The sequence below is a fragment of the Ciona robusta genome, chromosome 11 (assembly GCF_009617815.1).
Source record: "Ciona robusta chromosome 11, ASM961781v2".
NCBI classification, from domain to species: Eukaryota; Metazoa; Chordata; class Ascidiacea; order Phlebobranchia; family Cionidae; genus Ciona; species Ciona robusta.
This window is the reverse complement of record NC_143245.1, coordinates 5,686,970-5,699,661: the sequence shown is the minus strand read 5'-3', so window position 1 is coordinate 5,699,661 and position 12,692 is coordinate 5,686,970. Positions and strand designations below refer to the sequence as shown.

At 32.9% G+C, this 12,692-nt stretch overlaps 5 protein-coding genes across 7 annotated transcripts in view; 4 read left to right on the top strand and 1 right to left on the bottom strand.

Moving 5' to 3' along the window:
* Positions 1-235: 235 nt before the first annotated feature.
* LOC149728716 (protein C19orf12 homolog) lies at positions 236-1,896 on the bottom strand. Its single transcript, XM_089888319.1, has 2 exons — positions 1,571-1,896; positions 236-1,090 (listed from the first exon to the last, which is right to left on the bottom strand). Exons 1-2 carry the CDS (start codon positions 1,728-1,730, stop codon positions 837-839), a joined length of 414 nt encoding a protein of 137 aa, XP_089744445.1. The 5' UTR covers positions 1,731-1,896; the 3' UTR covers positions 236-836.
* Positions 1,897-2,699: 803 nt separating this feature from the next.
* LOC149728715 (activated RNA polymerase II transcriptional coactivator p15-like) lies at positions 2,700-3,405 on the top strand. Its single transcript, XM_089888321.1, has one exon. It carries the CDS (start codon positions 2,760-2,762, stop codon positions 3,129-3,131), a length of 372 nt encoding a protein of 123 aa, XP_089744447.1. The 5' UTR covers positions 2,700-2,759; the 3' UTR covers positions 3,132-3,405.
* Positions 3,404-5,893, top strand: LOC149728714 (large ribosomal subunit protein mL66-like). The gene is made up of 5 exons (XM_089888313.1): positions 3,404-3,558; positions 3,931-3,962; positions 4,382-4,486; positions 4,942-5,065; positions 5,616-5,893. Exons 1-5 carry the CDS (start codon positions 3,450-3,452, stop codon positions 5,825-5,827), a joined length of 582 nt encoding a protein of 193 aa, XP_089744439.1. The 5' UTR covers positions 3,404-3,449; the 3' UTR covers positions 5,828-5,893.
* A 1,332-nt stretch (positions 5,894-7,225) lies between these two features.
* On the top strand, positions 7,226-7,911 carry LOC149728713 (U6 snRNA-associated Sm-like protein LSm3). The gene has a single exon (XM_089888322.1). The coding sequence runs from the start codon at positions 7,272-7,274 to the stop codon at positions 7,587-7,589; it is 318 nt and encodes a 105-aa protein (XP_089744448.1). The 5' UTR covers positions 7,226-7,271; the 3' UTR covers positions 7,590-7,911.
* The window catches only part of LOC149728712 (lysosomal-trafficking regulator-like), a 42,207-nt gene continuing 37,423 nt past the window's right edge, over positions 7,909-12,692 (top strand). For 2 of the 3 annotated variants that reach the window (XM_089888268.1, XM_089888265.1), the window contains exons 1-5: positions 7,909-8,043; positions 8,531-8,625; positions 9,159-9,233; positions 9,768-9,855; positions 11,233-11,320. In XM_089888268.1, the coding sequence (XP_089744394.1) occupies positions 8,591-8,625; positions 9,159-9,233; positions 9,768-9,855; positions 11,233-11,320 (286 nt within the window). In that variant the 5' untranslated portion in view covers positions 7,909-8,043; positions 8,531-8,590. Of the gene's footprint in view, positions 8,044-8,506; positions 8,626-9,158; positions 9,234-9,767; positions 9,856-11,232; positions 11,321-12,692 lie in introns of all 3 variants that reach the window. The other variant, XM_089888267.1, reaches the window with a different exon arrangement.

Here is a 12,692-nt window from a genome sequence, read left to right as displayed (position 1 = left end):
TTTATATACATGTTGTGTAATCATTTAATGTTACTAATAATAGATTGGCAATCAAGACCTATATTATAATAGAGGTTTACAAAGAACTGCTTTCTAAGCATAAAACTAATAAATTGTATTTAATTCAGCCTTATAATATGAGCTATTTTTTTCATCTAAAGTTTATAATAATACAACAAACAACCTGTTAAACTCTTAATCTTCCGCCAAATACAATGTACTTCAAAAACTGATATTTAAATAAAGTATCTATTTTATTTTTTATTAACTCAATACAAGTCACATAAAAAAGGTTTATCCAAACTATAACACCAATAGTTTAACACCAACTGGTCACTCTAACAACAGTGGCCAAGTTCTTATAGAACCTTGTTAATGCAAGATTGAAGCAACATGATTTAAATAAATGTTAGTAAAAAAGAAAGGATATTAGTGCATATAGTAGGGTGGAAGAAGACCGGACACTTTTAGCACATAATATTCAAATATCTTAATCGTGTTTTAAACAAATAACAACGGTCTATGGGAGTCGTGAGGATATGGTTTATAATTCTTGAACTGTTCTTTGTTTACTATCAAATGGGACAAGAAAATAGAATAAAAGGGTGTCCCATCTTCCCCCACCCTACTATATATGTGTGTGTGTGTACATGTATTAATGTGTTCATAGGCTAATATAATAATTATGTTCCAATCTCTGCAAAACACAAGTGAATATAAAAAAAATGATTTTAAACCAGTAGCACAGGTAGGAAGAAAAAATTATCATTCCAATATTTTTCAATTAATTTGACATCCACACAGAAAAGGAGGAATATTTATCATTTCGATAATTTTTAGTTTATTTGATATCCAGCTTTACTAGTAAGGTATTCTTGCATTGAGCTTAAGATTTGCCCTTGTAAAGCAGCACTGCCCTGAACAAATGCAATCAAAGCAATAGCATCTTGCGGTTCAAACCCAGATATGATGCTTGTAACCAAGTTAGCTAAGTCTTGCTTCTGTGTTGCTGGTAGGGCCAGTATAACTTCATGTAATGGTTTGAATGACTTTGCTGTCGCTGCACCTATAGCACCACCAGCAGCGGCTCCTGTGAATTAGATAATAAGAATTAGTCAGGTTATTCTCGCGGGCCGAGGCAACTACAGTCGTCAAAACATGGGTATTGTTTCACACCTTATATATAACTTTGTTGATGGTTGTCCTTTAGGTGCTATTTCTTTCTATTTTACTGACAATTTGTGCAACCCTTATGAGCACTGGGTTGGAGCAAATCCCTTGAAGTGTCTTGCCCAAGGACACATACGCACACACAATGCTGGCAGTGTTAAACCTTGAAAATGCATTATCCAAAACCTCCAGGATATACAACCATATTGTGAGTCTGTTAAATGTATGAATGGTGCATAGTTGCCATATTTATTCTTATTTAGAACTTTAAATAAGCTTAACTGAAAATATATAAGCATTATGGGTCCGATTAAATTAAAAGCTCTTAAAGGTTTAGGCCTGCCACGTTAAACGTATACAATTTAGGTATTCGCATTTTAAGTAATAAAATCACATTTACCAGCTGCAATTCCAACTGGTCCACCAACTATTCCACCAATAAAAGCACCCGCGCCAGCCATAAGGCCTCCACGCGCGGATTGCGTAACCGTAACTCTTAGGTTTTGTTCCCTTGATAAAGAGCTCAGTAGTTGCATAACGTCATCCACACGCAGTGGCATTTTTCTGTATAATAGTCGATAAAACTCTCCAAAACTAGAACGGAATAATGCTCTACAAGACGTAGCTTTATTGCTTGGAATAAGAAACAGCGTCGACTGGTGTGTTATGGAAACTCTGCTTCCCTATTACTTCGAAACTTCCGCATTCTTTAATTTTATTAGGGAATTTACCGACAAAACACCGCGGGGAATGCCCCATAAATGATACCAGAAATTAAAAAAATGTGCAAGGGGTCGGTGGTTTAGTTTTAAAAAATGTGTATTTGCTAAAAAATAAAAAAGGTGATGTTTTTTATATTGAAAATTGTGTGACTGTAAAATTTACGCCTAATTTGTCCAATATTTCGGCTCTAATAAGTTGTAGCTGGCGATGAAAACAAATTTGGTTAAATATGTATTCTTAGGCTAATTACTCTATTCAAGTGGCACCATACAGTTTCCAGTTAGATACACTTTTAGGCCTACAAAGTTAAAAAATATATATCTCAATAAAACCACTATACCGTTAAGGAGAAACGTTCACTGTACATGCTTTGGTCACGTGGTATGCAAGACAGCAACTTTTTTCGTCAGATCAAAAATTATAATTCATTGCGATTTGCTGTCTGTTTAGTCAAGTGCAAAACGTCTTACGAGGTATTTTAGACTTTAAAAATCTACGCAAGAAATAGTTGTACTTTAAGTCGTATTAGAAAATGGAGGCCTGCTATTTCTCAAAGTGTATATATCTGTAGTAAACTCTAGATTAGCATAACAGTGCGTTTTAATTTTATTTCCCTACAACAGGGAATAGAGGCCTATAGAGTCGTTTAGGCCAGTATTTATACACTTTATGCTAACAAAAAATGTAAGACCAAAGTCAATACGTTGGACGGTTGGAGTTAAGAGATTAGAGATACATGCTTAGCATTTTATGTGGTATCTGGATTAATTAAACCAAAGTCTAAAACTAGCACTAATTTTGTGAACTCATTTTCTTGTTTATTTAAAGGTTTAAATTTCGCTACAAAACATAGAATTTTTGTAAAAATGCCTAAGAAAGAGGATCTCACTTCGTCAGATTCTGACTCCGAGAATGAGAAGAAATTGAAAGCGAAACTCCGTAAGGATCAATCACGGAAGCGGAAATCGGAGCCGGAGGTTCAGAACTCTGGAAAGAGGAGCAATGTTCCAACTCCGGAGGTGGGAGGCAATTCAAACGAGAAGATCCACCTCGGGAAGATGAAGTTCATTGATGTGCGGACTTTTAAAGACAAGATCTTGATTGACATCCGGGAGCATTATCAGAAAGATGGAGAAATTAAACCAGGAAAAAAAGGCATCAGTTTATCGACAGAGCAATGGGAGAAACTGAAGATGTCTATGGAAGAAGTGGATTCAAGGATTCAGCAGTTTTGTTGAGATAACTCAAGTTTTTTTTAGTGAAAAGTTCCAATTTTTGTTCTTGACTTTTTGTGTATTGCTTGGTCTTGTAATCTATGTTGAAAATATGGTAAAAATATTTAATTTAAATTTTCATATTTTTTTCTTGACGATTGTGTACTGTTTTGTAATCTGTGTTTAAAATGTGGTGGAATTTTTTGTTCTTATCCTTATCCCACTTCTAAAGTGTTTTTTTTTGTGAAATACTGATAACTGCCATTTCAGAACTTTGTTTTTTTAAACTTTCATTTAGGTTTGAATAACTTTGGTCTGGGCTAGCATGTAAAAGAAACTCAGATGGCTTCTTCATTTGGAAAAATACTGGCTCTGTCCAAACATGTTCTGCTTCCAAAAGTCAACTTGAATAATATGCTGTTTTTCAGCCCGTCACGTAGTTACAGGCAAAGTAAAAACAAAAGATTTTGAAGCATGAAATTTTATTATTTTTTTGTCTTATTATTGATTTTTTTTTTCGGCCCCGAGTCAAACTTGTGAGAGCCTGGCTCTTGCCCAGAGGTTACTGGTTCAAGGCTCATTACTGCTACCTCTGTGAGCGTGTGTGTCCCTGGGCAAGACACTCAAGGGGTTGTCTAGTTGTCAGCAATAAATTACTAAAAAAAAAAATCCCTAAATATGAAATTTGCTACAAAGTTGCATATGTGGAATGTGGTAACTTTTAAACAGACACAAGGTGTGTGAAATAGAACACCTGCGCTATGACCACTGTTGCCCTACCAATTGTGGATGAATAAGTTACATTCACTATTTTGTTTTACAGTCGAAGTGAAAGAAGATGGAAATGTTACAACTGTGAGTTTTAATATTATTGCGTCATGTATATTTTACCTTCTGCTATGATATATTTTTCTTTTATATTCTGCTATGATATATTTTCCTTGCCCAAAAAACCTGTTTGGAACAGATTAAATTTAAACTAATTTTGACAGATACCTGCTATAACACTTACAAAGTAATAACTCTCTTCGATTACGGTAGCGAAGATTTAAAAATATTTTAAATGAAAAGACAGATTACAGCGACAAAACAACAATTGTAAAACACGCTTACAGTTTAAAACATATTTACATTTAGCTGGAAGAAAATAAGCGTGGTCGCTACACCTAGCAGACAAATAGCATAATTATTGTCAATTCCTGAAATTCACAACTTACATCTGAGCCTGTTTATCGTAAAAAGTGTGTTGCTGATTACGCAATATAACTTTACAGATCAGTGGAAAAGTTTTCGAGGAAAAAGTTACAAACTATGCGCAACGCCTTAATCAGAATGATCTTTGTCCGTTAAGAAGCAGGGGAATCCATATAACACCTTATGTAAGTTTGAAAATATTCGTCTATACTTTGGTATGCAAGTTTTGTTTGTTATATCTCTGTTCATTTAGTTTAGGTAAAGTAGCATATTTTTTTTTATGGCATATTAACGTAATGGTTACCCGTAAATATTCACAAAGTTTATCAAATTAGTCTAAACTACTGAGGTTGCCCTGAAACATTACTAATGTGTCATAAGAATATATAACATAGAGATAATTCATTCATTGTGGACATTTAATTTAGTTATATATTTATTTGGAAAAATACTGGCCCTTTCAAGACATTTTCTGCTTTTAAAAGTCAAGCTAAATAATATACTGTTCCACATTCCGACACGTAGGTACAGACATTTTATTAATTTAGATTATAATGTGATACCAAATAAAAGATGTTTTCACACTGTTTCACTAAAAAAACATTAAAACAATTATCACCAACTAACCTGAAATTTTCAGGATGTTTTGATATTGAACCAATTTATAACCAGTGAGGGTGATATTTTAAGCCAAGCTGAAACTGGTTTGTCAAGAAAAGAATATTTTAAAGTAATCGCTTGCGTGAAAATGGCCCAAAGAGCAAGTAAGATTGTATACACTATACACTCTACATGCAATTTTTTAAGGATTGATTTTCCAACATAAAAATTTAAAATATATGATATAGATTGTATTAAAACTAAGTTTGGTAACCATAGCTTATTCTCATGGCAGATGGAATATTGGCTTAAATAAAATCTATGACTATATTTATTCAAGATGATTTTATGATTAGTTCTAAATCTAATTGGTAGATCTGGGTTTACTAAATATACGTTAATTCATTGGGTGTTTCTAAACATTCCTAAAGCTTTTCTGGATACGTTTTCTGTAAAATTGCAAGTAGTTTTAGTTCTCATAGGGTATTGCACTGTCGTCTGTCGGTGTATAGTACTAGAGATAAAATGGCATTAGCACATAAATCCCACATTTCCTGTTGTGTTTTTAACAATTAAACACCACTCTTAAGGAGTCATGGGGCTACTGTATAATTTTGTAAATATTATCTGTTTACTGTGGAATGGGTTATGAAAAGAAAATGAAAACATTGATCATCTTGTTAATACTTACTATATTTTTTTTCTTTCTAATAGACATGCTTCCTGGTTCTGAGCGCCAAGTTGACATGCATGGCACAGAAGTTCCAAAACTGAACAGATATTTGACCAGGTATCAAATTGGAAGTCGGACGCCAATCAAAAGTAGAGGACTGTGGTATCGAAAGCGATATTTTAAAGTTGGTGATGCCAGATCTGTAAGAGATGCACCACGTGTATCACGCAAGCCACTGACAGATAATTTATAATACATTTCGTTTCATACTTTTCATTGTATTCCATTTTCGCTAAAAAAATTAAACCGAGCTAAACTAGTTTTCTTAGTAAAATGTTTATGTAGTGCTTGTATGTGTGTATTAATATCCTTTCGTGGTAAAGCAGTATTGTTTAACCCCTGGCTTACATTTACGAGCATCACAAATTAGTAATTTAGAAACCATTTTGACTGTTTTTTAGTTTTGTTTTGTTACAAGCTTGATCAAAAGTTGTGTAGAATCATAGATACCTAAAATGGTAGAATGTAGCTTCAGAAGTTAGGACAGCATAGTCTAATTTGTTTTGTTTAAAAAGGCTACTGAAAAGGGTTAAGAAACAAAAGGCACTGCAGAGTGTAGATAAAATGGCCTTTGAAACTTGGATGGAATGGGAGGATTAAAAAATAGGGCTGTTGAAATTTTAATATTGTATGGTCAAACAAAGACATATATACATATTTCGTTGGGTCAAGTAAAACTAATCGTTTAAGATCTGGAACATCTCAGATCACGTTTCTCATTAAAAACGCTGACTCATAAAGAACCCGGCAGACGGCGGCATGGCGCTTCTGCATTATGACTCGTCAAGTAAAACAAACAAAAGTCGTGCTTGAGAGCGCTTAGCCATTCGCGGTTTCTTAAAGTGCTGCGAAATTCAAAGAAAATCGTGCAAACCAAGTTTTGGAATGATCGTATTGCGTGTTAGAGCTGGGTAAGTTGGGCAAATGCAATACTTTATTGTGTAAGTTAAGTTACGTAAAGTTAGTCATGGACTTAGGATAGAATTTAGAAACTAACGTTAGAAGCTGTTAACACATTCGTACCAATTTAGCTCTCCCGCTAATCCTGGCTACGTTGCAGGCACAAACATTTCTAGATATCTTAAATATTGCATAATATATGCAGCAAAAAAGATTGTGTAGTTTTATGTTTTGGTAGTGTAATTACGGATTTTAAGTTGCCGTATACTGTTTAGTGTTTATTCCATATATATACATGTGTCTTCAGCACTTTGGTGCTAAAGTAATCAATCCAATAAAAGTTCCTGTGTTAACAATGTAAGTTGTAGCTTGTAATAGTTTTATGATCCTACAAAAGATCATTGCAATAAAATGGACTTTATTTATGTCAGTGTTAAGACCCTCAAATGTGTATTGGTTAATTTATAGATGTTGCAGTTAAGCCTGTGTTTTTTACAATTAATGTACACAGGCACAAACCAACAAGAACAATATCAAGTATAGCTAACTGTGACTTTCTACTATCTTTATGTTTACCAATAGTTATCAAAAAAGCTATATAGGCCTAAGTTGACACATTTCGCAAAACCTCAAACCAAGTACTAATTAGTAATTAAATTTATATAATATTCAAACTTTTTCTGTTTTTAAGCATTGAGTATTATAGTGTGTAGCAGTGTAGGAAATTGTGATAAAAAATGGCGGATGATGAAGACCAACAACAAGCGCCAGCGAGTCAAACTGTTGAAGAGCCTTTGGATTTAATTCGCTTGAGTTTAGACGAGCGTGTGTACGTCAAAATGCGCAACGAGCGCGAGTTGCGCGGACGACTGCACGCGTATGATCAGCATTTGAACATGGTGCTGGGAGAGGTGGAAGAAACGGTCACGGCTGTCGAAATTGACGAGGAAACTTACGAAGAGATCTATAAGCAGACCAAGAGGACTATCCCAATGCTCTTTGTCAGAGGAGACGGTGTCATCTTGGTCTCCCCTCCACTAAGAGCTGGAGCATAGAGAGGCAGAGTGGCCATGAAAAGATTTGGAAAAAAATCGAACTCATCGGGAATTTTGAAATTTTCAAAAATGGTGCTCTGAATCGTTACGGACATTGTAAAATAATGTAAAAAAAAGAAAAAAACCTATTAACAAGGGAACTTATTTCATTGTTGTTGTGTCCTTTTTTGAGTAAATTTAAAAAAATACTAAAACAGTGTACTAATCTTATTTTTATTGTGCATTTTAATTTACATAATCATTGAAATATGTTCCAAAACAGCACAACAATTAAAACAATCATAAATATAAACCATTCTTTTTATTTTCAAACTGTTTTAGATTGAATAGTTTAGTTTTGACCCTTTTGGCATTCAAATGAAATATTGCTGTAAAATTTTATATAAAATGCTAAACTTTAGCAGCTTAAATTTCACCTTTTTTGAATGTGGTTTGCTTTAGATCAGTCTAAAAGGTAAGTGCATCAATGTATTGTGTTTTCTGCCTTTTAATGTATTTTTTTATAAAATTTTGTGGTAACTGGTAAAATGCTACCCTTTTAATTATAAGCTTTTTCTTATTTTTTAACTGCAATTAAAAATTAACTTAAATTTATTTTTGCAAAGGTAGCAATTGTTTTAATTTGCAATGGTTTGTTTTAACGCAAGGGCAATTACTTATCCCCATAAGCCCAAACCTTTTAAAATCCATGAAAAAAAAGCAGACATAGTTAGACACCCATTACTATAAATGTCAACTTATTAGTCCTAGTGTTTACTGAATACTGCAGTTAAAAATCCACAGTTGGCCTATGAAACTGACCACACTTTTTAGTCCTAATGTTTACTAATTAATGCTGTGTGGAAAATCCAGGGTTGGCTTGCCTACCCTGCCACCCCAGGTTTGGCGCCTATGCTTATCATATGCTTTTAAACCAGACTTGCCAAATTGCTCTTTTGCAGCCTTGTGCATCATATACCGTGTTTACTCATCTCTGCAACCACCACAAGTGCCCTAATGTCATGTCTGCCTCACAGCAAAACCTCAGCCACACATGGTATAACTCACATCTTGTTTTTGCATTTTTTAAGCACTACCGTTTTCAAATTTTGAGTCAAATCACAATATCTTGAATTCAAATTTTGCAAAAAAAACTTAAATATTGCTCTTATTTAAATTGCAAGCAATAGTTGTGTTTTGGCTTGTGTTTTATAGACATAAAAATTAAATTGCACTTTTTAATTAATATATTCCAAAAACCATGCTGTAATAGGATTATTGACTTATATATAGTAGTGTGGGGAAAGATGGGACACCCTTTCATTTTTTATTTTTTCATCCTGTTTGCCAGTAAACAAAGAAGACTTAAAGGATTATAAAGGTGTATCTACTCCCATAGACCGTTGGTAATTGTTTAAAGCAAGATCAGGATATTTAGATATTATGCCTAAAAATGTCCCATCTTTCCCCATCCCACTATACATATTTTTGATAATTGCCTTTTATTTGCAATCAATAGTTATAGTTTATCTTAACACCATAGTTGTATTTATTGTTTTTTCTGCATGTTTTACCAAAATCTCTTCACAGTGACGACGAAATTATTTACGCTGGTGATTGGGCTTCAGTACAGCTTCTGAAAAGAGTAGGCAGCCAAAGAAATGAGTAAGTGTCATGGTTATTCTTTGTAACTATTCTGCAGTGCCGTGACAAGCACATGGGACAGTGGTATGATATAAACCAGGGGTTACAGGTTTAAGGCTCGGTTCTGTCACCATTGTGGGCATGTTTGTCTGGCGAAAATTACAGAGGTTTCCTATGGGGTGTGTAAATTAACAGCCATATATTAAAAAATAAGAAAAAATCACGAACATTTTTACCTACAAGTAATTCATAAACGGGTAGGGGTATATGCAATAGAAAAAATCTGTGTTATAATGACTGTCATTACCCAGCCAAACATGGATAAACTAGGCACATATAGTAGGGTGGGGAAAGACGGTACACCTTTAGCACATAATATCCAAATATCCTCATTATGTTTTAAACAATTAACTACGTTCTGTGGAGGTGGTAAGAATACATTTTTTTATTTCTTTAAATTTGTTTTTGTTTACTACCAAATGGGACGAGAAAATTTAAGGAAAAGGTGTCCCATCTTCCCTACCCTACTATGCATTTATTTATTCAATCTTTTAGGAGCCTCAATGAAAATTCTTCTCTTGTTTACCTTCTGCAAGGTGATGGTTCAAATTTTCTAAGAATTTTACTTCAGTTATCAAGGAAGGTTGGTTTGCATATTATTTATTTTCCATTTTATAATCAATTCAATATATATGGTAAGGTGGGGAATGATGGGACACATTTTCCCGTCCCATTTGCCAGTAAACAAAAAACATTCAAAGAATTCTCTCATAGACCATTGTTAATTGTTTAAAACACGATCAGGATATTTGGATATTATGTGCTAAAGATGTCCCAACTTACCCCACCCCTACTATATCGTTTTTCTTGTTCAATAAGGATACAAAAGTAATATAAGAATTTCAATAAAATTTATGGGTTTTTCCCTAATATAATAATGCTGGATTTAAAATTTAACATGTCTATGTAATGCAAAATCATTTTTATCTGTTTTTTGAATGTATATATCATATGTATTTACTATTTAGTATATATAAATACAACTATTTTTTCTTTGTATTAAAAAGCTGTCGTATCAAAAACGTTTAGCTTAAATTTTTAACATAATTGATAAAACAATATATATATATTTATACCTTTTTTAATTCTTTCTAAAATTTTTACTATAGCACATTTAACATTATATCAAGAAATACTTAATTCTTTGAAGTCCTGAATTAATAAACAGCACGATCTAATCCATATCTCATGACTGCCCTGTGTAGTAAGTCTGTTCCCCCCCCGATTTATAATCATTTCCTCTTCAAGATGAGTCATTGCTTCTGTGCTGCATAACCACAACAAGTACTTTATTCACGGCAGAGTATAACTCAATGTAGAATCGCTAGCATACCAGTTCAGCAACTATAAAATCTTTAGATAGTTTTCAGACAGCAAATTTTGGATTTTTAAAAAATAGGTGTTTAGAAATCATGCATTTTATGATTTGTACTCTATTTACCGCGAAGTATAACAAAGTTTTTAGGTAGTTTTTGGATAGCAAATTTGTATATTTTTCCAAAATAAGAAATCATGCTTTATTAAGATACTGTTTATTTCTGTAGTTAAAGGAGCAATAAGCATGTTTTGTTATTTTTTATAAATGTTCAGATATTTTGTGCTAGTCATACGCTTCTATTTGTTTTTTGATGCTTTTTGACAACGATTTGTAATATGTCTCGTCTTTGATAATTTTACACTAATGACCTAGTTTTTTTAAATTATAATCTAAACAGGTTTTTGATATTTAAAAAAATTATTAATTGAAAAATAAGTTTTAATTTAAATCAAATAATATCTTTTACCTGTTTTACAAGTTTTGAGTTACCGCACTTAAAAAAATAAATTTAAATTTTGTCTCAAATGTAATATCTTTTAACACATTTAAGTTCGGAGTTGCCGCGTTCGCCGTACATTTAAATACCATGCAGTATTCAAAGTCCTAAGAATTGAGTTCATTTACGGTTATTTCCTGTTACAGGGTTACGTCTGTTCCGAACAAATCTGTGACTTGTGCTGTTCCATCTTGGTGGCCTTAGTTGCAATCCACCCCAACGACTTCAGTAAACGTGAGTAGTTCATTTTATTCTATGTGGGTGAGGTCCTTTAACGTGGCACGTCATGGGTCTTAGGATTTAGGCCATTACCCCAATGTGAACAGTTTAAATTTAATGTTTTTCGAATAAACCTTGAGAAATTGTTGTATTTATGGTATGTAAGACCTTGTGGTCGTTAAAGTTCGGCTATGTTTACTATATACTAGAATCACTTTGGTATTTAAAGTACAGGAAACTGTTATGAGAAGGTTTATGTTTTTATTATGAATTTTTACAACAGTATTCTGTTACTAATATAAATATACCTACTGCCGTCATGGCACAGTGATTTGAGAAAAAGTGTTTTTTTTTAATATGGGTTCAAGGCCCGATGCTGCCACCATTTTGGGTGTATGTGTCTTTGTAAAAGACGCTTAGCAGTCATTGCCCCAACCAACTAGCCAATAATTTGTTCAGAAATTTTTTTTTTTTTTTAATTTGCAAATGTGGTAACTCGCAAGCAGGCACAAGGTGAATGAAACAGAAAACCTGACAAAAAAATAAGTTGCCATGCAAATAAAAACAAGTTACATTCATTCCTAAAAGTAAAATACACCCAGTTATTAAAAGTAAACAGTGCTGTATCAATAACAATGCACTAACTAACTTTTAAGCCTACTGATTAACTAGCACACTATATTCTGCCATATGTGTTTGATCACATATAATGCGAACAAATTATTGTCCCGTAAATATGTTTGCTATGTGTTTATTTGCATTATGCAGTATTAGTTAGTGAGCAGCTCAGTTTGTTTTTCTGTTTGCATTAAAAAGTGAAATTGAATTGAAATTTAAAAGTTAAAGTATGAGTATACAGTAATGCTGTACAAAAAAATATTTGTAAACGAAAAAATTTGTGGCTTGTGTAAAATCCATATTGAATCATGTTACAAAATCTAAAAAAAAATATGCATTGTTTTTCTTAGAGTAATAAATACTAGGCTATATTTGATGTAAAAGTCAAAAAACAAATTTAATTTTTTTAAATTTCCAAAGATGTTACAAAAACTAATTTAAAATTTAAGCATTGATTTTTTTAGAGCAATACTAGGTTTCATTTGATATAAAAATCAAAAGACAAGTTTGAAATATTACAAAATTTATAATTTATTGCTGAAATATCACATTAAAATTGGGGTTCGCAACACTCTATATGAATGAGGGGTTTGGGGCTTATTAGCACTTCTGCAACCACTGCTTGCAGGCAAACTTTCAAAATGACTGCAAGATTTATTAATTTGCGCACACTGTGGCTTTGCCATGTACTTTACGTGCGTATATAAACAATATAAGTAAATATGAATACACGATGAAGGCAATGATTAAGTGCATTTAAATACACTAA